This window comes from Bubalus kerabau, chromosome 10 (genome assembly GCF_029407905.1).
Source record: "Bubalus kerabau isolate K-KA32 ecotype Philippines breed swamp buffalo chromosome 10, PCC_UOA_SB_1v2, whole genome shotgun sequence".
Taxonomy (NCBI): Eukaryota; Metazoa; Chordata; class Mammalia; order Artiodactyla; family Bovidae; genus Bubalus; species Bubalus kerabau.
Genome location: NC_073633.1, coordinates 32,107,326 through 32,131,894, shown reverse-complemented (window position 1 = coordinate 32,131,894; position 24,569 = coordinate 32,107,326). Strand labels below are relative to the sequence as shown.

The 24,569-nt window shown below is 37.0% G+C and overlaps 2 protein-coding genes and 1 non-coding gene across 3 annotated transcripts; all 3 read right to left on the bottom strand.

Moving 5' to 3' along the window:
* Positions 1 to 384: 384 nt before the first annotated feature.
* On the bottom strand, positions 385 to 2,831 carry LOC129620516 (olfactory receptor 4K15). The gene is made up of 2 exons (XM_055536330.1): positions 1,925 to 2,831; positions 385 to 422 (listed from the first exon to the last, which is right to left on the bottom strand). Exons 1-2 carry the CDS (start codon positions 2,829 to 2,831, stop codon positions 385 to 387), a joined length of 945 nt encoding a protein of 314 aa, XP_055392305.1.
* A 15,038-nt stretch (positions 2,832 to 17,869) lies between these two features.
* On the bottom strand, positions 17,870 to 17,941 carry TRNAW-CCA (transfer RNA tryptophan (anticodon CCA)). Its single transcript has one exon. It is a non-coding gene; the product is annotated as a tRNA-Trp (tRNA).
* A 2,510-nt stretch (positions 17,942 to 20,451) lies between these two features.
* On the bottom strand, positions 20,452 to 21,435 carry LOC129622072 (olfactory receptor 4K1-like; the record flags this gene model as incomplete). The annotated part of the gene is made up of 1 exon (XM_055538991.1): positions 20,452 to 21,435. A coding segment is annotated over one exon (984 nt), but the record flags the coding sequence as incomplete, so codon positions are not given.
* Between the last annotated feature and the right edge of the window lie 3,134 nt (positions 21,436 to 24,569).

The window sequence follows — 24,569 nt, the reverse complement described above, 5'->3', positions numbered from 1 at the left end:
TCTACTTGCCAATACAGGAGATATGGATTTGACCCCTAAGTTAGTAAGATCCCTTGGAGAAGGAAATGGCAACCCATTCCAGTATTCTTGCCTGGGAAATCCCATGGACAGAAGAGCCTCATGGGCTATAGTCCATGGGGTTGCTAAGAGTCAGATATGACTGAGCACTCAGCACTCAATGTATATATCATATCTTAGAGTTCATTGTTTCCAAGTAGGTATAATCATAATGCTAGACTCTTTTCTGAGCATTTAATTGTACATTCAATTGTTCTTTGAGCCTGGACTTGTTCAGGAAAGTTGATCTCATGGTCCTGTGTCTATTGCCACAATATTTTTCAGAGTAAAATGTGTTGCACAGGTAATCTTTGTAGAATCCTAAATTCATAAATCAGACCCTTTCTGAGGCCTTGGATAGTGATCTTGGAAGAAGAACTAAAAGCAGAGAGAGAAAATTCATATCTAGAGTAAAATTTCATTCCTGTAAAGATAAGTCACTACCACCTGTGGAGGAGGAGGTCTGATGTAATTTACTTGCCACTGATTGGCAAGTTCTCAATATCAATCTCTTATACTTATAGGTAAAGTTTTAAGAGTAGTTATAGTCAAAAAGCCTTAATGAAAGGGAATTCAATGCTTCAGGTGTATGTGGGTTGCTTAGTTGTGTCCAGCTCTTTGCAAACTCATAGACTACAGCCTTCCAGGGTCCTCTGTCCATGGAATTTTCCAGGCAAGAATACTGGAGTGGGTAGCCATTCCCGTCTCCAGCAGATCTTCCCAACCCAAGGATAGAACCCGGGTATCCTGCATTCCAGGGAGATTCTTTACCATCTGATCCATAGCCCAAATTTCAGCTGATTCATGTCTCCATTATGTAAGTACTGAGGGGATACAGAACCAAAGTGGGCTAACAGATTATCCTTTCCCCAGACCTTAACTGCCTCCTCTATGGAGATTGGTGTATAATGGACATTGATGTAAAAACAGTGAATGATAGAAATTGTGATTTTTTAAATGGTGGGAAATCCTAGTCACATAGTCACTTAACTCATGGTCAGGAACTCAATTCGGAATAAGTCCCAAGAGGGTCCTATGATCTGCTTTTCAAACGGTGGGTGGTGCTCAGTTGCAGAGTACAGAATTTTCCTCCAGAATCCTTAGAGTTATCATTGCTGCTCATCTATTTGACCCTGTTAGTGAATCCCATAATGACCTTGTGTCTTGTGAATACTTCCATTTAATTGGAATTCATTGCCCATATGACCCAAATGGCAGGGAAGTTTACAAGGAAAAATGGAGCTGGTGGAGGAACCGCTTGAAAACTAACAATCCAATGATGTCACCAAACAAATGACTTGGAACAGTATTCACAATATTCTCCTGCAGTAGCAGGAGAGTGAACATAAAATGACAAAACAGAAAGTACACGTCACTATTCTTCCAATTTTGAAAAGTTGTTTTAAAACAGTGCATTGCCTTATTTATACACAGTAAAAATAATTCTGTTCGTTGTGGTATAAACAATAATTTTTCCACCCAAACAAGGCCCGATGTATTTACACTTTATAAAGTTAAAGATGTTGTAACATTGATATCACAGTCAGTAGCTCTTTATCTTAAAACAAATTTAAATTTTAAAAATTAAGGAGGAAAGGAAGTAAAAAAGGCAAGTAAACATAATAGAAGGAAGAATAGATGAAAATTACTAAGGTTTGTTGTATTTTTCATTATCACCATTAACCTTTACTTCAACTTAGTCAATACTTCCCACTGGTTAAAATGATTGGTTTTAACATGACAGTGATTCCATTTGTAAATATATAGAGACACAGCTACAGTGTTAACAGTCCTGTGAATTTACTTTGTTTCCAGAAATACAATATTTCTTATGACTACAGAACCTGGCCAGACTTCAAATAACGACTCTTCAGTTTTGACATAGCTGCCTTCATTTCTTTATTCCTTAGAGTATAGATAACAGGGTTTAAAATGGGAGTAAAGATAGTGTAGAACACTGCAAGGACTTTGTCAACTGAATAACTGCTGAAGGGCCACACGTAGATGAAGATGCATGGTCCAAAGAAGAGTGTGACCACAGTGACATGAGCAGTCAGTGTGGAGCGGGCCTTGGCCATGCTAGCAGAGGAGTGGCTCCTAACTGTGATGAGTATCACAGTGTAGGAGAGAACCAACAGCAGGAAGGAACTCAAAGAAAGAAAGCCACTGTCTGCAACTATTAGTAGGCTGACAACGTAAGTGTCGATGCAGGCCAACTTAGTCACCAGAGGGAGGTCACAGAAAAAGCTATCCACTTGATTAGGCCCACAAAAAGGCAAGTTAACAGTAAATGCCAGCTGGCTAGTAGTATGGATGAAACCCACGCACCAGGAGATGAGTACAAGAATAATACATACACGGCGGCTCATGATTGTTGTGTAGTGAAGAGGTTTGCATATAGCAACATAACGATCATAAGCCATGGATACAAGAATCACCATCTCACTGCCAGTGAAAAGATGAACAAAAAAAATCTGGGCCAGACAAGCATCAAAAGAAATAGTCTTGTGTTCAACCAAAAAGTCTGCAATCATTTTGGGGGTAGCAAAGGAGGCAACACATATATCTATAAAAGAGAGGTTTGCAAGCAGAAAGTACATAGGGGTATGAAGGCGGGAATCTGAGGTCACAGTGAGGATGATGAGAAAATTGCCCAGCAGCATTGCTAGGTAGAGTAGTGAAAATATGAGAAACAGGAAAGGTTGGAGCTCCTGGGAATTAGAGAGTCCCAGCAACACAAATTCGGTCACCTGAGAATGATTTGTCTCATTCATTGACTTTGGAAAGGACTTCTCTTTAGTCACCTGAATGTGAGAGAAACAGATATAAATCAGTGAACTGAGCATGGGTTTGATTTCCCAGTTCGGCTTCATACCCTAGGATTCTAGTTTCTATTTATATTTGTATCTAAGTTTTCACATATCATCAAAGATCATAGAGAGAGCATAACAACACTATTCAAGAAGGATGGAGGGGAGAGATGTTCAACCAACTGGCACCAATTACATAAATTTAATAAATGTAATAAACTAATTTAACAATGAAATTGAGTATCTGAAATTTTTTTGACATCACAGAAATCCAGTCTAAGAATCTACAGAGACTAAATCATTTTTCTGCAGTAAAGGGAGTAAATTCTTTTTAAACTGCTAACACAAAGGAAGATAATTTCACAGACTTAATATTGACCAAGACAGTTAGATACAAAGAGGTGTATACTGTGCTAACCTTTTAAAATAAAGATCAAAAATAGATGAAACTAATCTCTAAGGTTTAAAAACTTCAATAATGATTATTCTTAAAGGGAAATTGGGGACAGAAAGGATAAGAAGGGCCTTCTGAACTGCTGGTGACGTTCTATTTCTTGATGTGGTTGATAGTTACATAGGAGTATTCACTTTGTGAAAAATTATCAAGATATGTACTTCTGCTCCATGTACTTTTGAGTGTATGTTATATATGGTCAAAAAATTAAACAGGAGAAGAAAAGATGGCATTACATTATGTGAGAGAGCTCATAGGAACTCATTGCCTTGAATAATTAAATCTTATTCCTTTCCCTATTGAGTTACAAATTATCCCAACTAAAACACAAAACCACAGCAAAACTTAAAAATCCAGAGTTTATTGTAAGTCTTCCTAGAGCTGTGATTCATCTCTTCATGTAGTTCTATCATAAGAAAGAATATACTATTAGTTCCTCCCAGCTATTCCCCAAAGATATTAAGCTTCTTTAAACTCAGCTATTGGTGTTAATAATGTAGACATATTATTGAATTATGATTGATATTTTATTTAATTTGTCAAGGCTTAAAATTATATTGCATAAGAGTAGTCAGTAAGAAATTTGTATCATAGGAAAATTCTTTTTTCTTTCCTATTCAGTTATTTTATATTCTATTTTATCTTTCTCCCTTTATGCTATTTTAACTTTAAAAAAACTTGGAGAAGTTGTGTGATTAAATGTAATGCAGCATATGATTTTGAAGAACATTTCTCTGGATCTAAACTAGGTCTTGGGAAAGAGTATCTTTTACTGATTTCTACTCATCTGCAATTTTTAAATTTAATGTCTTCTTAGACTATAATTAAAAATTGCCTAGCATCCTTTGAGTTTCACTGGAAGGTTTACACATAAAGATAGGGTATATAGTGAATAATTTTAACCTCCAAGAACCAAGTTCAGGGACTCACCTGTATATTTCAAATCTCCAATTCTCTAGAAAATCTACCAAGGAATTAATTTACATTTTATCCCAGATTATATCAAAACATATGATCCCAGGCTGTTCGAAAAGCTAACAAGTAGAAGTTGAAGTCAGAACAGGTGGCCAGTAAAATTACACATGGAAACAACTTTATACTTAAGGAGCCACCACATTCTCTTCAGTGCCATTCTCCCCTCCTCATCATTTCTTGGGAGTTTTGTATTAGCAAGTCAACTCCAGGAACCCACCTTGATGTATCCTCCCTGGAAAACACCCTGACTCTTACACCCCTGACATGAATCCTGCACTGAATCCCTAGATACAGGGCAGGACTTAATATCTAACAAAACCAGCAAATAAGGGTTCATATCTGCCCTATCAGAAAAAGCGAAGTCTTAAGCACAGGGAGCTTCCAAGGGAGATCTTTTGGTGCTAGAACAGAAAGGGGCAGCAGGAGTCATTGTGAGTAGAGAAGACATGCTGGCATCTTTAGAATAAAATCTATTATGTGAGACAATCATCCTAAGAGTCACTTTCCCATTGAATCTTTTGCATACGTGTATTCTTCACTGTCGTTGGCTTGTTGGGGGTTCCCAGGAAAAGAAAGGATACTGCTTTCCAGATAGAATATTGGTAAAACTGATTCAATCAACATCTGAGCTTAGTACACAATATCAAAGTAGTGAGCAAAAGAAACTAAATTAATTACTCTAAGTATAAATCCTTTACTTCTAATAAAGTTCATTCTTTTTTAGTTCATTTATTCTCTAAGCACATACTGTCCATTTTCCCCAAGGCTCTGTGCCATGAGCTGGTGATAGATCACTTAGGTTTATAACTTGCCTCCCCGAAGCTCATTTATTAATATTTATAATCCCTTTTTTCATTTAGAGAAGTTAATGAATCCTCATTTCTCTTCATTCCCTACAATATTCCTATTTAGAGGAATTGGACTGTTTTTTACATCAAATAAGTCTACTGTACTAGTGGAAATATAAAGCTGTTAGAAGAAAAACAGTTGTTGTTGGGCAGCTATATGACCCTGAACATTCAGCCTTTCAGGGTTCATTATCCTCAAATATCAAATATTGAAAATGATGTTGCTCTCAAGGAGACACTGCAAATGTTTCTTAACCAATTACATCAGTGACACATCTTTAATCAATTGTAATGATTAAATATATGCAAATGTTCAGAATAATGTATTGTTTCAGACCAGAATAACTAATTATTACTATTTTCAGATTATTTCACTCGTGAAAGATGGTGTTATCTGTCTCATTTAAGAATGAGTTCCAATTAGTAGATGTGTTCATGTAGACAACAATTTTTCATTTCTTATAATAATTAAAGATAAATTAACATGCATAAAAGATTTACTAGGTGACCCTCAGTCCCTTTCTATATGAAATTCTATCAAATAATTATTTCTCTAATACTTCTATCTCAGAATTTAATACTGGTACATGAAGTGAAATAATTGAGTATCGTTTACAGAGACCACCAAACTCTACCAGTCAAAGATACATCTTTTAGAAGCTTTCCAACATTTCTGCTGCCTTTACCTTCTCCGTGTAAATCCAGATCAGAGATTTAACCAACTCTGTGGAGAGAAAGCTTGTGTGTCATCTTTAAAAGGATATTGACAAAATGCTTTCATTTACCTAAGATGAAGTGAAAAGTGTGGAGAAAGCTTATAATCTATAGCCATTAATTCATGGATCAAATTTAGTTGTTACTTATGCATCTTCTAAGAAAACAGACCTGGCCTTGAATAAATGAGTTATAAAGAAGTTTACTTTAAAATAAGTAGGAAATAGACTCAAGATGTTGTAGCCAGGATGAGCTGTTTAAGGGGACATTGACCTGGATGCTGTGTCCTAATGTAGATCTTAAGTAACTGGGGGAGTACTTGGAGCAGTCAGGAATCTAAAAGACAAAGCAATAGATAAAAAAGGAGAAATGCAAAAAAAAAAAAAATGGTATTTTACAATTTTCCAAAGAATTTAGCACAAATGACTTTCAAAGATCTCCAGAAATTAAAACCAATTAAATGTCAATGAGCATACATGAAGAGAATTAGTTTTTAGTCTCCACTGAAGCTTTAAGTATAGAATTATTTACCCACATATTCTAGGAGAATGCTTTCTTTCAACTTAACCTCATCTGACAGGTGCAGAGAATAGAGGAAATTTTTGAAGGATTCAAACACTGTTCTCAAGGGGAAGCTTTTAGTGAACTTAATCTACAATTTCATATAAACTTTGTTTTTAATTAACAAGAATATTTTTAGGAAGCATCACCAATGATAGTGATTATTGTATGATTTTGGGTCTGTAAAAATATTGAAATATCAAGAATATAGTGTCATTTATCAGAACCATGTTTAGGGAATATTTAGGCTTTTTCTTCCCCTTATCTTACTTTCCCTTGATTCAACGTGTAGTAACTTTCCTCCTGCTTCTCAGAGGTATATAATTATCAAATACTTGAATCAAACATTTTGTGCAATAATGAATTTACCATGTAGTAAATTTATCATAGTAGTAGTAAGATTCTAAAATATAGTACTCATATATGACATATCTTCTTTTTTCACAAGTAGGGCATATATTCAGCAGGATATTTTGATTTTCATAATTTATTTATATTGGTATTTCTTTGTCAAGAATCAACAAAAGCCATTCTAAATTATAAGCTTTAAAATAACCTGAAACCCAAATCAGCAGGTGATGTTCAATGATATCATGGACTATACAAGAAGTAGCCTGAGTCACTGAAATGTATGTTCTGATTCTACCTCTCACTAAATAACTGCAATTTTAGGCAATTTACCACTATGAAGGTACACCATTTCTTTTCAAAAGAAGATAACTCTCCCTCCTAATCTTTATGATTCTATAATTCTCTGCCTTTTGAAAGCATAATCCCCAAAATGTGCTAGTTCCATTATAAAAATTATTACAAAATGTTGTATTAAAAGCATATTCAATCAAAAAAGTAAATCCATCCTGGTTTTAGCAAAGAAATACAGCTGTCTATTACTTTTCAGATATAGATATTTGGACAACAATAATAAGCAAAATGGACATAGAATAATCCAAGATTGAAAGAGTAGAGTATGATGGCTTCTCTTTGTTTTCTTTTCTTACTGAATTAGAAGGCTGAGGAAAAACAGCACTCTTCTAGTGCCTAGCCTCTAGGATAGCCTCTATTTTGTACCTCTAGGTACAAAAATATTTGTACCTACCAGGAAAAAAACAACATTCTTCAGGATCCACTGGATGGGTGCAAATGGACTGAACCCATGTCTTTATGGACTTCAGTCTTCACCATTTACGCTTTGAAGTATCATTGTCCTCAACACATAGATATGAGAAAAACCATCACAAGTGTGAGAAGCTAATTAGTGATTTGATGTCACTAGATTGTAGTGACCAGGAGACAGAGAATAATAAAAGGTAATAACAGAAATTACCTTCATTAGGGCTGACTGCATGAGAGCTTGTTTGCTCACAAGGATTACAGTACATCACCTTGAGGATTCACAAATGGACAAAGCAGGAGGACTCATGGAAATGCTTTGTCCTACAGTGTGGGAATAATTAATTTATTAAATCTACAAATTGGAGGAGGATGCTTCTACTAAAAATGAAGTTTGCAAATTACATGTAACAACCAGGGGAATGGTTCATGATTCATGTTTAGAGCTTGGGAAACATTCCAAAAAGCTACTCTGCTCCACCCCAGGTAGCATCAGAGAAAAGGGCAAATCAAATGAAGGTCTTGGTGGTAGGAAACTAAATCAATCTGGGAAACCATCAGGTCTACCCCTGGTGCATCTCCACCCTACCTAGGTGGTAGAACCAGGTAAGAACTGGTAAGAATAAGATGCCTGCATCGGTAAGGGACAGACTAAGTCTGACCAGGGAGGGGACGCTTTGGTGGAAAGTCTGTCTACACCCCCATCTAGAGCAGGGAGGGACGTCTCCAGTGGAAAGAAGCCATGGCTGTGGATGCCTCTTTTTTCTTTCTTACAGATGGGAGCTAGCAGTTCCAGAACCACTCCTTCAAAGTGTATTTTAAAAAACAAGCTGTGACAAGTTTGATTCCCAGAATTTAAAAAGACATGTCTGATCTTCTTCTGTGATACTGAATGGCCACAGTATCCTTTGGAAGACGGGGAATGCTGACCTACTGAAGGATCTCAATTATTACTGTTTTACAACTAGACTGGTTCTGTAGAAAATAAGGGAAATTGGTAGAAGTGACATATGTGTTGCTCTTCATCTCTCTGAGAGACATGCCAGATTTATGTCTTAAGGGTGCAGATTTGCATGTGAAACCTTCAGCTCCCTCCTGTTCTTTTACTTTACCCCTTTATCTGGGGCTCCCAACTGAACAGGCTGAGAATCAAGGCACCCTTCTAGGAAAGGTTTCCTTAGTCTCAGTAGAATTTCAAACAGTCGCAATTGCGGTCGAGACTATTTAGAGGATCCAAAAAGTACATAGAAGTCTTTACAGGACTAACTTTACTTTATGACCTTACTTGGAGAGATGTAATGTATGTCTTGGGATAGACACTGACTCCTGACTCATTGATTTGAAGGATGCTTTCTAGAGTTAAACCTTTTTTAGATTATCCTCTACCTATGACTTTAAGACAATTGAGAAGATTCTTGGGTATTACAGGCTATGGCCACATGTGGATTCCAGGTTATGGGGAACTTGCCTGGCCTTTATATAAACTTATAACTGAGACTCAGCAGGCTCAAACTGACAAGCTGGTTTGGTCTCTAGTTACTTCAAATTGCTCTCTTGCAGGCCCCAACTTTGAGCTTGCCCACAGGATCAGAGTTTAGTTTGTTTGTTACTGAAAATAAAGGCTATGGCCACATTATTTAAGGGTAATTCTTGCTATTGTTTTACTAATTCCTAAAGCTTATAAGTTTACTAATGGGCAAAATCTTACTGTACTGACTTCTCATGATGTAAGTGGGATCTCAAATTCTAAAGTTCAGAGCAACAATGCTCCACCTTTAAAGCTGCTGTAATTCAAGGGGTGTCGAAAGCGCTAGGAATAGAATATCACTTACACTGTTCCTAGAGACCCCAATCTTCAGAAAAAGTTGAAAAAGCTAATGACACTATTAAGAGGCATCTGTGTAAGCTAACTCAGGAAACACAAGACAATTGGTTTAAAGTTCTACCCATAGCTTTAATGAGGACTTGAACTGCTGCTAAGAAGAAGGTACTATCTCTATGACAGACTGTTTTAATGCACAGATATTGTCATAGATCCTGAGGCATTAAAATTAACTATGTGACTCAGCTTTTAGCTTTTCAACAGACATTACCAGGAGGTTAACTTCTGACCCAGGCTTTGAGTCAAACTAGCCACTGTTTGAGCCAGGAACCAAGATGGGCCTGAGAATCTATGTAGGCTTGCTTCTGCTGACTCCAAACATCCTGAGTCTGCAGTTTGATCTTCAAGACAATGCCTTCCTGTCCTGGGCTCATTCCTACACTGCATTCCACAATTGACATAATTGCTGGGTCTGCGGAGCACTCCTCTCCTCATTAATTGAAGGCTTCCCATGATGGGTTTCTCCGCTTCAAGGAAAGGACTTTCTTCAACTCTATGATGACATCTAACAATCCTAAAATGGACTGGTATAACATATTATACCTTAACTATGGGCATAACACGACTTTCAACTTTGACTATATATTATCTTGGTTTAATGACTATTTTGCTTCACTTAAGAAGGTAAATGGGTCTAGATCTGGTGGTTTTCTACCTGATGTTTATCAAATATGGGATGAGGTCATATAGCTAACTCCTAAAAAGTGACACCTACTATCTAACGCTCCCATATGCTGGGAACAAATAGAGCCATCCCCAGAAGTTAGCTGACAAATTAATTATAATGATTAGAAACAATTGGGATTTTTGCCTCAAGAAATAAGCAATGTAATCATTCCTGTGTTTTCTAATCCCAGCTCAATTCCTCCTTTTGCCTGGCCAGGCACTCACTGGGGCTGGATCCCTCAGTCACACTGGCTTGCACCAAATGGGACCTACTGGATATGCGGCTCTTACCTATGGGCGTGGCTTCCCCCTGGCTGGATAGGGAGATGCATCCTAGGTCTAGCTTTTACCCTTGTATTCATATTTTCAGAGCTTCCAGAGAGGGCTACTTATCTGCCACACCTTAAAACTCATGGGGCAAGATATGTATTTCACTGGCATGATTATCTGGCTGCAATATTTGTTCCCTCTCTGGAAACTACAGATCAGATGTTATGCCATGAGTTGATGCTCTGACTAACTTTCAGCCCTTAATGCTGAACAAATACAAATTAGAAAGGCAGTTTTACAAAACAGATTGGCCTTAGATATTCTAAGGGCTGCACAAGGAGGAACTTGTGCCATTATTCATACCTAATATGAGTACTAATGTTACTCACTTTACTAAATGCATGAACAAGATGATTCAGGCTATGGATTCTCCTGAAGCCTCAATCACCTCACTTTGGGAAACATTAAGTAGCTCCCCATGGTGGAAAACTATCTTAATCATAATAAGTCTAATTGTTCTGTCTTTATTGTTTGCTGCCTGTATCTGTAACTGTGTAACTGGATTTGCTTTTAACCATTTAAAAGCTCTTAAGTTACAAATGGTTGGTTGTTCAGACTCCTAGGAGTGCCACAGACTCCTCCAACTTGGGCCCTCTTGATCAGAAACCCTCAATATGAGGGTTAGGAGAATGTGTTGACTCAACAAATTAGGGACAGCACCCCATCACAGCAGGAAGTAGTTATGGAATGAAAATGATGCTCCTTTCCTTTGACAACATAATTCTCCTAAAAGAAAAGAGGGGAAGGAGAGAGCCAAGTCCTAGACAGGTTGATAATAACTCTGGGGTTCCACGAGGAGGAGAAAGGGTTCTGGGGCTCTTGAAGCAGAGATGGTGGTCTGGAATTCTCAAGGAGGAGGAAATGACAAACATCTTTTTTTTTCTCTACATTCCTTAGTCACATAAAACGTTTTTTTCTTTAAGGACTGATGATTACACAACAACCAACTCAGTTTGAACTCTGTCTTAAGGATTATATAACAACAATGTATCCTGCTTGAGGACAGTTTCTCCTTCCTGAAAAAATTCTTGCCCTTAAGTGTCCAGAAGTCTCAGAGTCGGTGGTGTCCTGCTGCAGGCTTGGGGCACTGCATGCAGCAGTGCGTGCATGGGACCTTTTGAAGGAGGTCACCATTATCTTCATTACCTACACCATAGTTTGGCCTCAGGTCAAATAACAGGCAACCCACTCCAGTATTCTTGCCTGGAGAATCCCAGGGACGGAGGAGCCTGTTGGGTGCCGTCTATGGGGTCACACAGAGTTGGACACGACTGATGTGACTTAGCAGCAGTAGCAGCAGCAGCAGCAAATAACAGGGCAGGAACACAGCCTAATCTCTTCAAGAAAATTAGAGATACCAAGGGAACATTTCATGCAAAGATGTGCTCAATAAAGGACAGAAATGGTTATGGACCTAACAGACGCAGAAGATATTAAGAAGAGGTGGCAAGAATACACATAAGAACTATACAAAAAAAGATCTTCACAACCCTTATAATCACAATGGTGTGATCACTCACCTAGAGCCAGACATCCTGGAATGCAAACGCAAGTGGGCCTTAGGAAGTATCACTATGAACAAAGCTAGTGGAAGTGATGGAATTCCAGCTGAGCTATTTCAAGTCCTAAAAGATGATTCTGTGAAAGTGCTGCACTCAATATGCCAGCAAATTTGGAAAACTCAGCAGTGGCCACAGGACTGAAAAAGGTCAGTTTTCATTCCAACCACAAAAAAAGGCAATGCCAAAGAATACTCAAACTACTGCACATTTGCACTCATCTCACATGCTAGCAAAGTAATGCTCAAAATTCTCCAAGCCAGGCTTCTATAGTATGTGAACTGTGAACTTTCAGATGTTCAAGCTGAATTTAGAAAAGGCAGAGGAACCAGAGATCAAATTGCCAACATCTGCTGGATTATCAAAAAAGCAAGAGAGTTCCAGAAAAACATCTACTTCTGCTTTATTGACTATGCCAAAGCCTTTGACTGTGTGGATCACAAGAAACTGTGGAAAATTCTGAAAGAGACGGGAATACCAGATCACCTGACCTGTCTCTTGAGAAATCTGTATGCAGGACAGGAAGCATCAGTTAGAACTGGACATGGAACAACAGACTGGTTCCAAACTGGGAAAGGAGTACATCAAGACTGTATATTGTCACCCTGCTTATTTCATTTATATGCCAAGTACATCATGAGAAATGCTGGACTGGATGAAGCATAAGCTAGAATCAAGATTTCAAGGAGAACTATCAATAACCTTAGATATGCAGATGACACCACCCTTATGGTAGAAAGTGAAGAGGAACTAAAGAGCTTCTTTATGTGGGTGAAAGAGGAGAGTGAAAAAGTTGGCTTAAAGCTCAACATTCAGAAAACTAAGATCATGGCATCCAGCCCCATCACTTCATGGCAAATAGATGTGGAACAATGAAAACAGTGAGATATTTTATTTTGGGGGGGCTCCAAGATCACTGCAGATGGTGACTGAAGCCATTAAATTAAAAGACGTTTGCTCCTTGGAAGAAAAGCTATGACCAACCAAGACAGCATATTAAAAAGCAGAGACATTACTTTACCAACAAAGGTCCATCTAGTCAAGGCTATGGTTTTTCCAGTAGTCATGTATGGATGTGAGAGTTGGACTATAAAGAAAGCTGAGCATGGAAGAATTGATGCTTTTGAACTGTGGTGTTGGAGAAGACTCTTGAGAGTCCTTTGGACTGCAAGGAGATCCAACCAGTCCACCCTAAAGGAAATCAGTCCTGAGTGTTCATTGGAAGGACTGATGCTGAAGTTGAATCTCCACTACTTTGGCCACCTGATGTAAAGAACTGGCTCATTTGAAAAGACCCTGATGCTGGAATGATTGAAGGCGGGAGGAGAAGGGGACAACAGAAGATGAGATGGTTGGCATCACCGACTCAATGGATATGAGTTTGAGTAAGCTTATGGAGTTGGTGATGGACAGGGAAGCCTGGCATGCTGTAGTCCATGGGGTCATAGAGAGTCAGAAAGGACTGAGGGACTGAACTGAACTGAAAACCTTCTGGCTAATCCTGTTATCTTAAAATGTAAACTATGGGAGTGGGTCTAGTAAGATCTTTGCAACTTTGAGACATTCTTTTGACTTATTGTAATAGCTAATTTTAAAAGTATATAACTCCCATGCTAGCACTAGCAAGGGGGCATTCTCTGCCCCCCTCCTGATGTATTTGTCAGAAGCTTTCTCTGTCCCTTTTCTTACTTTGATAAAACTCTGCTACACAAAAACAAACAAATAAATGAATTTAGAAGAAATGTTTGGTTCAATGCATTGATTGATAGCTCATCAATCAGGTGCGAGCAGATTAGGATCATTATGCCTTCTTGATGGGTTAAGCTCTTTACTATTACAGCATGTCTCTCTTTATTCTCAGTAATGTTCCTTGTTCTGAAGTCTTCAGAGTCAGATATTGATGGGATTTCTTTGGTTCCCTTATAATTACTGTTTGCATTGTATGTCTTTTCTCCATTCTTTTATTTTAAGCAGTCTGTATCTTTATATTTAAAATTGATTCCTTATACACAGCAAATAGCTGGTTCTTGCTTGTGGTTCATCTTGATAGTATCTGTCTCTTAGTGAAGTCCTTAGACCATTCACATGAAATTACTTTAATGACTGTATATCTACTATCTTTCTATTTATTTTATCTTTACAACCCCAAGAATTCTCCATGCCAGAATATTGGAGTGGGTAACCTTTCCCTTCTTCAAGGGATCTTCCCAACCCAGGGATCAAACCCAGGTCTCCTGCATTGCAGGTGGATTCTTTACCAGCTGAGCCACAAGGGAAGCTCTTTATTTTATCTATTTCTGCTCATTTTTCCTACTCATTCTGTCCTCCATTGGATTTTTTTTTTCAGTTTTCTATTTCTTCTGTTGGTTTTATTTTATGTTTTAATTTATTTATAACTTTTATCTTCCACTTCATTAAATGATATTGTAAAATCTTTTCATATACTTCTTTTTTATATCTAATGTTTTTATTTAAAAAATTCACTACATGTTACATCATTTACTTTGTCATGTTTTAATTTTTTGTTAGATGTGGAGCTTTAATCTTTTAAGAAATATTTTATTGATGTATGCTGCTGCTGCTAAGTCGCTTCAGTCATATCTGACTCTGTGCGACAAAATAGATGGCAGCCCACCAGGCTCCACCGTCCCTGGGATTCTCCAGGCAAGAACACTGGAGTGGGTATGACTGACATATAAAAACTGTACATTTTTAATTTATACAATTTCCTGACTCTGAAGATAGCACTCATCTCACATACTAGCAAAGTAATGCTCAAAATTCTCCAAGCCAGGCTTCAGCAATACATGAACCATGAACTTCCAGATGTTCAAGCTGGTTTTAGAAAAGGCAGAGGAACCAGAGATCAAATTGCCAACATCCGCTGGATCATTGAAAAAGCAAAAGAGTTCCAGAAAAACATCTATTTCTGCTTTATTGACTATGCCAAAGCCTTTGACTGTGTGGCTCACAATAAACCGTGGAAAATTCTGAAAAAGATGGGAATACCAGACCACCTGACCTGCCTCTTGAGAAACCTGTATGCAGGTCAGGAGGCAACAGTTAGAACTGGACATGGAACAACAGACTGGTTCCAAATAGGAAAAGCAGTATGTCAAGGCTGTATATTGTCACCCTGCTTATTTAACTTATATGCAGAGTACATCCTAAGAAACGCTGGGCTGGAGGAAGTACAAGCTGGAATCAAGATTGCGGGGAGAAATATCAATAACCTCAGATATGCAGATGACACCACCCTTATGGCAGAAAGTGAAGAAGAACTAAAGAGCCTCTTGATGAAAGTGAAATAGGAGAGTGAAAAAGTTGGCTTAAAGCTCAACATTCAGAAAACTAAGATCATGGCATCTGGTCCCATCACTTCATGGGAAATAGAAGGGGAAACAGTGGAAAGAGTGTCAGACTTTATTTTCTGGGGCTCCAAAATCACTGCAGATGGTGATTGCAGCCATGAAACTAAAAGACACTTGTTCCTTGGAAGGAAAGTTGTGACCAACCTAGATAGCATATTGAAAAGCAGAGACATTACTTTGCCAACAAAGGTCAATCTAGTCAAGGCTATGGTTTTTCCAGTGGTCATGTATGGATGTGAAAGTTGGACTGTGAAGAAAGCTGAGCACCGAAGAATTGATGTTTTTGAACTGTGGTGTTGGAGAAGACTCTTGAGAGTCCCTAGACTGCAAGGAGATCGAACCAGTCCATCCTAAAGGAGATCAGTCCTGGGTGTTCATTGGAAGGACTGATGTTGAAGCTGAAACTCCAGTACTTTGGCCACCTCGTGTGAAGAGTTGACTCATTGGAAAAGACCCTGATGCTGGGAGGGATTGGGGGCAGGAGGAGAAGGGTTCGACAGAGGATGAGATGGCTGGATGGCATCACTGACTCGATGGACATGAGTCTGGGTAAACTCTACGAGTTGGTGATGGACAGGGAGGCCTAGCGTGCTGCGATTCATGGGGTCACAAAGAGTCGGACACAACTGAGCGACTGAACTCAACTGAAGATAATTATATGCTTGTGAGATTGTCACCACAATGTGTGTCACAAACATATCTGCTACCTCTAAAAGTTTCTTTTTTATTGTTATTGCTTCTTTTGTAATAACATCCAACATAAGATATACTGTCTAAACAAATTTCAAGTGTAAAATACAGTATTGTTTCCTATAGTCACCATGATGAATATTAGAACTCCAGAGCTTTTTATCTTATAATAGAAACTACTTTGTCTAAACTAGTATCTCCCTGCTTTCCTCTTCCTCAGGCAACTGCTACTCTCTGTGTCTATGAGATTTTCTATGATTTTGACTATTTTAGATTTCTTGTATAAGTGATACCACATAATATTTATTCTTCTGTGTCTGGTTTATTGCACTTAGTGTAAAGTTCTCCAGGTTGCAGTTTCTAAATGTCTTAGGGTGAATTTTTTGTTAACTACTCACTTAGTTAACCTCTAATTTATCTGAATTCAATTTGCTGTGAATCCCACCTCCTTCTACTTCCTGTTTATAAATTTTTTTTAAATTTTGTTGGCATTGTTTTGTTTTCTGAACTAGCATTTCAGTTTAGTAGATAACAATGCTATTTATAGGTACTATCATGTTCTTTGTGCCTCATATTGAAGTTTTCAGTCATAGATATTTTTTCTTAGTTAATGAAAGTTTTGTTTTTCAACAATGACTGTTATTAAAGACTTTTCCTCTGTATTGAGATAATCATATGTTTATTTTCTTGTATTTTGTTAGTACAGTGAATTATATTGAATGATAGTCAAACTTCAAACCATATTATATTTCTGGGTATCTTAACTAGATCATCCCTTTTGCTACCTGTTTTTATATATTCTTGAATTTGTATTGCTATTTTTAAAGGAAATTTTTATACTTCTTTTTAAGTGAAATTGGCTTAAAATATTCCCTTATAATGATGCTTGTCAAATTTTAGAATGAAGTTTATTCTGATTCCATTGGGTGGAGGAATGTTCTTCCAGAAAGAGGAAGAAATATCAATCTCTGTCTTCAATGGCATTCTTGCATGAAAGGAGTCAAAATTTGTTTTTTCTTTATGACTAGCTTTATCCAGTTCTTAATGGGGACTCTATTTTCTAGAGTCCATAATGTATAATGTTTATAAATATTTAATTTTGTGCTTGAGAATTGGGAGTTTAATTACTCAAGATAGAAGATGCCTAGATAAATTTATTAAGTTATGAATACAGACATATTTTGATAAATATACCAGATTGCTTTCTAAAAATTTATCAGTAATGTTTCACTAAATAGAACTTCCACATTTCCAAATTTTAAGAACATAACACTTCTCTCTTGTTTTAAAATATATTTTTGCTACCTAATAGATTGACTTTTTTTCTGTTTGTGTTTATCATTTACATAGCTTTTCATGAAATTTGCTGCCTATGATATATGACTCATGAGTGTTCAGAAATAGGAAAACATGGTTGTCATTTGAGAATTAGGTTTTATAAGCATACATAATGGATAGAACATATGTCAATTCTCTTCAATTCAATTACAGTGACTCTTAGGCCAGTAAATTTTGATTTTAATCTGGTGAGAGGTATTAACACACCCTGAAAAAGACTATATGCAGCCCTGAATGTATAGGAAAATAAGAGAGGGAGTCACCAAGGCAAATCAGAACACCCCAACATTGTTCAGGTGGTGTTTCCCTGTCGGGTTATCAGAGTATGATGATCTTGTGTCAATCAAGTAACCAATATAGGTTCACCAAAAGTGAAAGTGAAGTCACTCAGTCATGTCCGACTCTTTGCGACCCCATGGACTGTAGCCTACCCGGCTTCTCTGTCCATGGGATTCTCCAGGCAAGAGTACTGGAGTGGGTTGTCATTTCCTTCTCCAGGGGATCTTCCCGACCCAGGGATCGAACCTGGATCTCCTGCATTGGAGGCAGACGCTTTAACCTCTGAGCCACCAGGGAAGCCCCAGGTTCACCAAAAGCACTAATAATTTGATATCTATTCTAATCACAATGCTGTGACTATCTGATTTGTTTTATAATTACAATTTCATTGGAACTTGACAAATTCCCCCAAGTTTCTTGCAATTATCAACAAATTGGCATTTCTGGGTCTGTAAGTCCATGGGCCAAAACTTGCACTGCTACTGCTGCTGCTAAGTCACTTCAGTCGTGTCGGACTCTGTGCGACCCCATAGACGGCAGCCCACCAGGCTCCCCCGTCCCTGGGACTCTCCAGGCAAGAACACTGGAGTGGGTTGCCATTTCCTTCTCCAATGCATGAAAGTGAAAAGTGAAAGTGAAGTCACTCAGTCGTGTCCGACTCTCAGCGACCTCATGGACTGCAGCCCACCAGGCTCCTCCATCCATGGGATCCTCCAGGCAAGAGTACTGGAGTGGGGTGCCATTGCCTTCACCGAAAACTTGCACTAGGGCAATTCATTTAATTGGTATCAATTATGAGGTTTTCTGATGGTTGGCCAGCAAAATGTGCTCTGCTGGTCATACCCTTCTGCAATTCGAATACAGAGTAAGTTCTGTGAGTCTTTGTTTCCTTAATATTCAGTCATTTATATGAGGCCAGAGTTCTTTCTTAGTCTCCTCTGCCCACATCTGCATAAATTAAGTTAAAAAATGCAGAAAATTATTGAGCTGCATTGAATTGAACAAAGCTGAACATTAGCACACTGAGATTAACACTGCATATGTTTATAACATACCATTGTAAACATATGTTTATAATGTCTATTATATCCTTTACTTGCCTTTATTATCTAGTAATGAACTTTTTAATAGATATCTTGACCTCATTTGAAATCTTTTACTGACCAAGAAACTATGGCTTTGCCTCTTTTGTAAAACCTGTCATCTCTCATTTGAATAATATTCATACAGCTTGTTTTTAATAAATTTAAATTTATTAACGTGATATCCAATGAAGTAACTCACACCCTCACATGTGGACAACAAACATGATAAAGAGATCAGATTGCGGCATGGTACAATGTATCAAAGATATGACTGAGGTAAGGACAATCTAGTTTTCCACTAGTTTCCTATTTCATCACTCAAATGCCTCATGTGTATCAAACAACAATATAACTTACCTGAAAATTACTGTTTTGAATATTATATCCTTCTTATGGCACTTACTGCATGTGCTTGCATGTTAAACTTTTTGTATATTGATAAATATGGTAATAGAACAGTAATTGTCCTACAATCTAAGTAATAAAAACAAAAACACAATTACATCTTCAGTTAAAAAATTACATTTGGATTTAAAGCTAACACAAACAGAATAAACACCTCCTGGCATGAATCAGTGATGTGGTGATAACAGTGATAGATCTGTGACTAATAAGGGGCCGAATCAATTGTGCTCACCTTCTTTATCCTAGTCATTCCCTGATTTGGTGAGATGTTTCTGAAATTTCACTTAAAGTTTTTTTTTAAAGTATGAGATACATTTCATAATTACTAATATGTGTGCTTTCTGTGACCACTTTGAAATTTAAACTCTCACATGAATTAAACAACATCACTGTCTATTTAGATATACTATAATCATTTTTAGCTGGTAGGTTTATTATCAATGATATAAATAAAATCTGTAAAGTGCTATGACTGTTGTCCCAGAAAGCCTAAGACTACTCTTATAGTTTGAATTATGGCCTTGGTGATGCTATTGATATGTTATTTGTTTCAAAATCAGAGCGTCAAAACTCAGTCCTGTCATTGACACTATAGTATTTGGGGTATTTAAAATTTAATATAAGTAATAAATATAATTTAAAATTTATGAACAGTATTACCTTATTTATGCATGTGGGATATTTGCAACTACTTATAGGAATCAAGTTATTAGCTGAAATAGTTATGAATTATAACTTATGAAAGTAGTTTTCATTTAGCCTGTAATGTCAAAGCAGTTTCTGTTTTTAGCACTAAATTGCTTTCTATGCTACTCCAGTCAAGTTAGATGTGTGCAAGATTTTTTAACAAGACCTATATAAGTAAAATTATAAATTTTAATACATGTAGTTACTGTTTTGGGACTTCCCTCATGGCTCAGACAGTCAAGAATCTGCCTGCAATGTGGGAGACCTGGGTTCAATACCTGGGCTGGGAAGATCCCCTGAAGGAGGCCATGACAACCCACTCCAGTATTCTGGCCTGGAGAATCAGAGGAGCCTGGCAGGCTACAGTCCATGGGGTCACAAAGAGTCAGATACAACTGAGCAACTAAGCACAGCACAGCACAGTTACTATTTCAGGGAAGATGAAGTGAGCCACAGAATATTAAAACTGGTAACATAATATGAGGTTCTGCATTGCATTTGCCAACTTTAGAGTGACCAATTCAGGTCCTATAACCGGAAAGACTAATTATGATAGAGACACAATAATAACAAATATACATGGGCATTACAAAGAACAAGAAAGGACTTGTGTTGCTTCATCACAGTTGTCTAACAGGCTTCCTTGGAACCCACATGTTGGTTCCTTAGTTTCTTCATGGCTTCCTTTACATCTTTATTCCTTAGAGTGTAAATCATAGGGTTAAGAAGAGGAGTGAATACAGTAAAAAACACAGAGATAAATTTATCAATTGTGAAGCTTTCAAAGGGCCAAATATAGATAAAGATTAATGGGCCAAAGAACAGAACTACAACAGTAATGTGGGCAGACAGAGTGGAAAGTGCCCTGGATGTCCCACCAGAGGCTTGGCGATGGACAGTAGCAAGGATGATAGTGTAAGAAATGAGCAAAAGGAGAAAACAGATAAGTGACAACAGGCCACTATTTGTGAGCACCAGGATCTCTAAAACATAGGTGTCCACGCAGGCAAGTTTAATCACGAGGGGGAGATCACAAAAGAAATTGTCTACCTTGTTGGGTCCACAGAAAGGAAGATCTATTGTGAATACCAGGTGACTGGCTGAGTGCAAGATGCCAATGGCCCAGGAGACCCCCACCAGGACAGTGCATGCTCTTCGGCTCATGATCGTCATGTAATGCAGAGGTTTGCATATAGCGATATACCTATCATAGGCCATGGCAACAAGAAGTACCATCTCACTGCCCCCAAAAACATGCAAGAAAAAAATCTGTGACATGCATCCCTTGAAAGTGATGGTCTTGTGTTCACTGAGGAAATCTGCAATCATCTTGGGAGTGGCAAATGTAGCCTGACACACATCAATGAAGGAGAGATTGCTAAGAAGAAAGTACATCGGAGAATGCAATCGAGAGTCTGTAATCACTGTGAGAATGATAAGACTGTTTCCCAACACTGCAGCACCATAAAACACAGAGAAGATAAAGAAAAGGAAGAGCTGGAGTTCCCGAGAGCTAGACAGGCCCAACAAAATGAATTCAGTAACCACTGACTTATTGCTCCATCCATTAAATGAATCTGGGCTGCTCAAGTTAGCTAAGGGGAAGAAAAATAATTATTTATTAATTTATTAATTATTTAATAATAAGGGTATTATTACTATTATTTCTAGGAATTTATATTTTTCTTGTGTTACATAACTATACAAATTGTCATTTACTTTTGCATTTATGGATTGGCTAGATAAAAGATGGACAGAGATAACAGATTTATCTAATAGATAAGTCAATATGGAAGGAAGGGAAAATTTGATTTGATATTTATATACCAATACACTTTTTAATAGAAGTGTGCAAGATCTCAATAGCACTTTGAAAGTCCCATGTACCATACTTACACATTTAGATTACAAATTCAAAAGATTAATCTGATGTCTTTTACAGAATCTTGGAGGGATAAGAAATTTAGGCCAAGTGCAAAGAGATGAAAATCAGACCAGTGCAATGACATTGTAGAAATAAGTGAGATGTGCCCATGCATTTGAGAAAATCTGCAGTGATAATAAGAGAAGTTAATTTGTAACAAGTTAAACTACTATGAGTGACAAATTACTTTCACTTTTCTGCATTAAAACAATGAGTTTACATGATTTAATAGTCAAAATATCTTCCTAGAATCTCAGAAGCATATGTTCTTTTCAATCACTCTTTATTTCTCTCCATATGATCTCCTTTTCACAGCAGTTGAATATAATATTATTTAATCAGACCTTCAAAGCACTTCAAAGATGGAACTGAATGTAATTTAATTACTATGATATGTTTGTTATTTAAACATATTTGTACCACTTATCTTTGCTGGTCATTTTTAATTTCTTCTTTTTCTGATGAGTTTATCACAATAACAAAAGTGTTATTCCCAAGTCAACTGAAAACATAATTTATATATTAATTAACTCAACAAATAATACAAATTGCCTACCCTGCAGCATGCAACCTTATGAGGTCTGGAGGCAAAGCAATGGGAAAAAAAGGGGGGGATACACCCTACCTTCATTTGGTTATATCCTAAAGAAATGATGAGACTGGCAGAGGCAATGGAGATAAAGTATATATTATGTCATTTAGTGATAAGTGTTTCAGAGAAAATAAGGCAGGGCAAAGGAATATGGACTAACCAAGTGGTCTAAAAGCCTCACTGGGCAGGTTACATTTCAGCAGCAACTAAAGAAAATGAAGAGCAAGCCTTGAGGAAATCTACTTCAGACAAAAGGAATAGCAAACATGTGCAACAAATTGTTTATGTGAAATAAGCATTCTCCTGAAAAACATCAGTATAATTTGGGCTGGTTTATTAGAAACTAAATAATGGAAACTTAGCTTTTAACCTTACTATGAAATTGGCATAATCAACTTTTTTGAACAATATTCTGCCTCATAGGCTTAAACAATTTTAGAAAGCTATAAATTGAGTCTTAAAATATGGACACACACTAAAAACCTAGTCTTTTTTGTTTTCTAAAAAGAAATATAGATATAAAATTGTATTCTAAATTCTATACATATACTTCTATATACAGATTTAAAAAGCAATTTATATTTTTATATAAATGCATGGTGATAATTGTGTCATTCAAGATAAAATTGAAATGATCTGTGATTTCTTGTAATAACCCTTGAAATGAAGCTCTGGCCAGATCTCAGAATCTGGGGAAATGTTTCTGTGTCTGTCATCACATTCAATGACAGCTGCATGAGATATACTGTATTATTTATTCAAGGTAAGACATCCACATATTGGGAGCATTTTAAAATAGAAAAATTACTAAGTACTTTTTTGTATTATTCATAGAATCTTATGCCTTTTAAAACATCTTCCTATAGTGTATCAATGTATATACAAGGCTTGACAAGAGTTTTCAAAGTGATAAATGCAAAATCTATTGGGTTATTAAAATGACAACTTTTTGCCCCATTCTATTCTCTATCACCATATCTATTTTTTCAAAATAATTTAGCAATATGCTTACCTTCACCTGGGTGCTTCAGTCCATCAACGTGTTAACAGTGACAATAATCAGATAAGTCTAATGTTTTATTTCAGATTTTAGAATCTCATATACAAACTCCAAGTTCTTTTTTTAATTAAACTTTTTTATATTGGAGTATAGTTGACTTACAATATTGTGTTAGTTTCAGGTGTATAGCAAAGTGATTCAATTCTACGTATACATATATCCATTCTTTTTCAGATTCTTGTCCCATATAGGCTATTACAGAATCTTGTCATCTCAATTCTATAATTACTTTAGCCCAGAATCCCTTTAACTCTGAATGTAATATCTATATTTAATTTTGTGCTTCATGTGATTAAATTCTGCACGCCAGTTTTGAGAGAAATCACAAGGGAGCAATAATAGGTTGAAGAAAAGAAACCTCCAAAACCTATTGGCTTTAAAAAAAAAAAAACATTGAGTCACAAGAGCCCATATGACAATATTTGAATACCATACTACATGCCCCCAAATCTCAGATAACCAATCCCTTGGACTGCAATAGCCCATTAAAAAAACTTCCTTTATTAAGTGAGGTCATCTTGCTGTGGGAATTATTAACACACTTTGGGTTGTTTTTCTCAAAAACAAGATGATAAAAACATGTAAGTTATTTGTCTATAATTGAAAGCAAAGTACATATCACAAGAGGGAAATGTAGTGACCTAGGAGTTTGCAACACCGGTTACTCTTGTTTAACAAGCTGTCTCCCTCCATGTGCCTTTTTTCCTTTTGTTTAAAGTGGCTAAGGCAGTAAACACTAGCCCAAATGCTCAGAGCAGGAATATGTATCATAAGAAATATAAATCAGGTAATGGGCTTAAGAGAATTAGAATCTTTTCTTTAATCCTTTGCTTTTTTCTTTTTATGGAAATATCTATGATGAAGTTTTTCAAACTGCATACCTTATAATAAGCTACCCCTCAAAATCCAATATTTTAATTGTCTTTGCTCATTACTTAACCATACACTAGAATCAGAAAGTTCATTTGGGCATACAGTGGGTAAAACTGCTTAGATATGCATGTAGTTTGCTTTTGGATTTTGTGGAAAGAGGTCTCAGAGCAGTGTAAGGACTGGCGTCCACAGAGAAGAGCAGGTGACAGCTAGAAAGGGCAACTGGTGAGCCAATAAAGAAGCCCGGGTTTCTCTGAATTCTCTACTGATAGACCAGCTTCCTTCTTGATATCTTTCTC

Bases quoted from the DNA above. Each gene is read 5' to 3' on its own strand.
- LOC129620516 (XM_055536330.1), bottom strand. From the start codon at position 2,831: ATGAATGAGACAAATCATTCTCAGGTGACCGAATTTGTGTTGCTGGGA. The intron at 423-1,924 runs GTCGTTATTTGA...TCTTCTTCCAAG, and splicing joins AGCTATGTCAAAACTGAAGA to ATCACTATCCAAGGCCTCAG.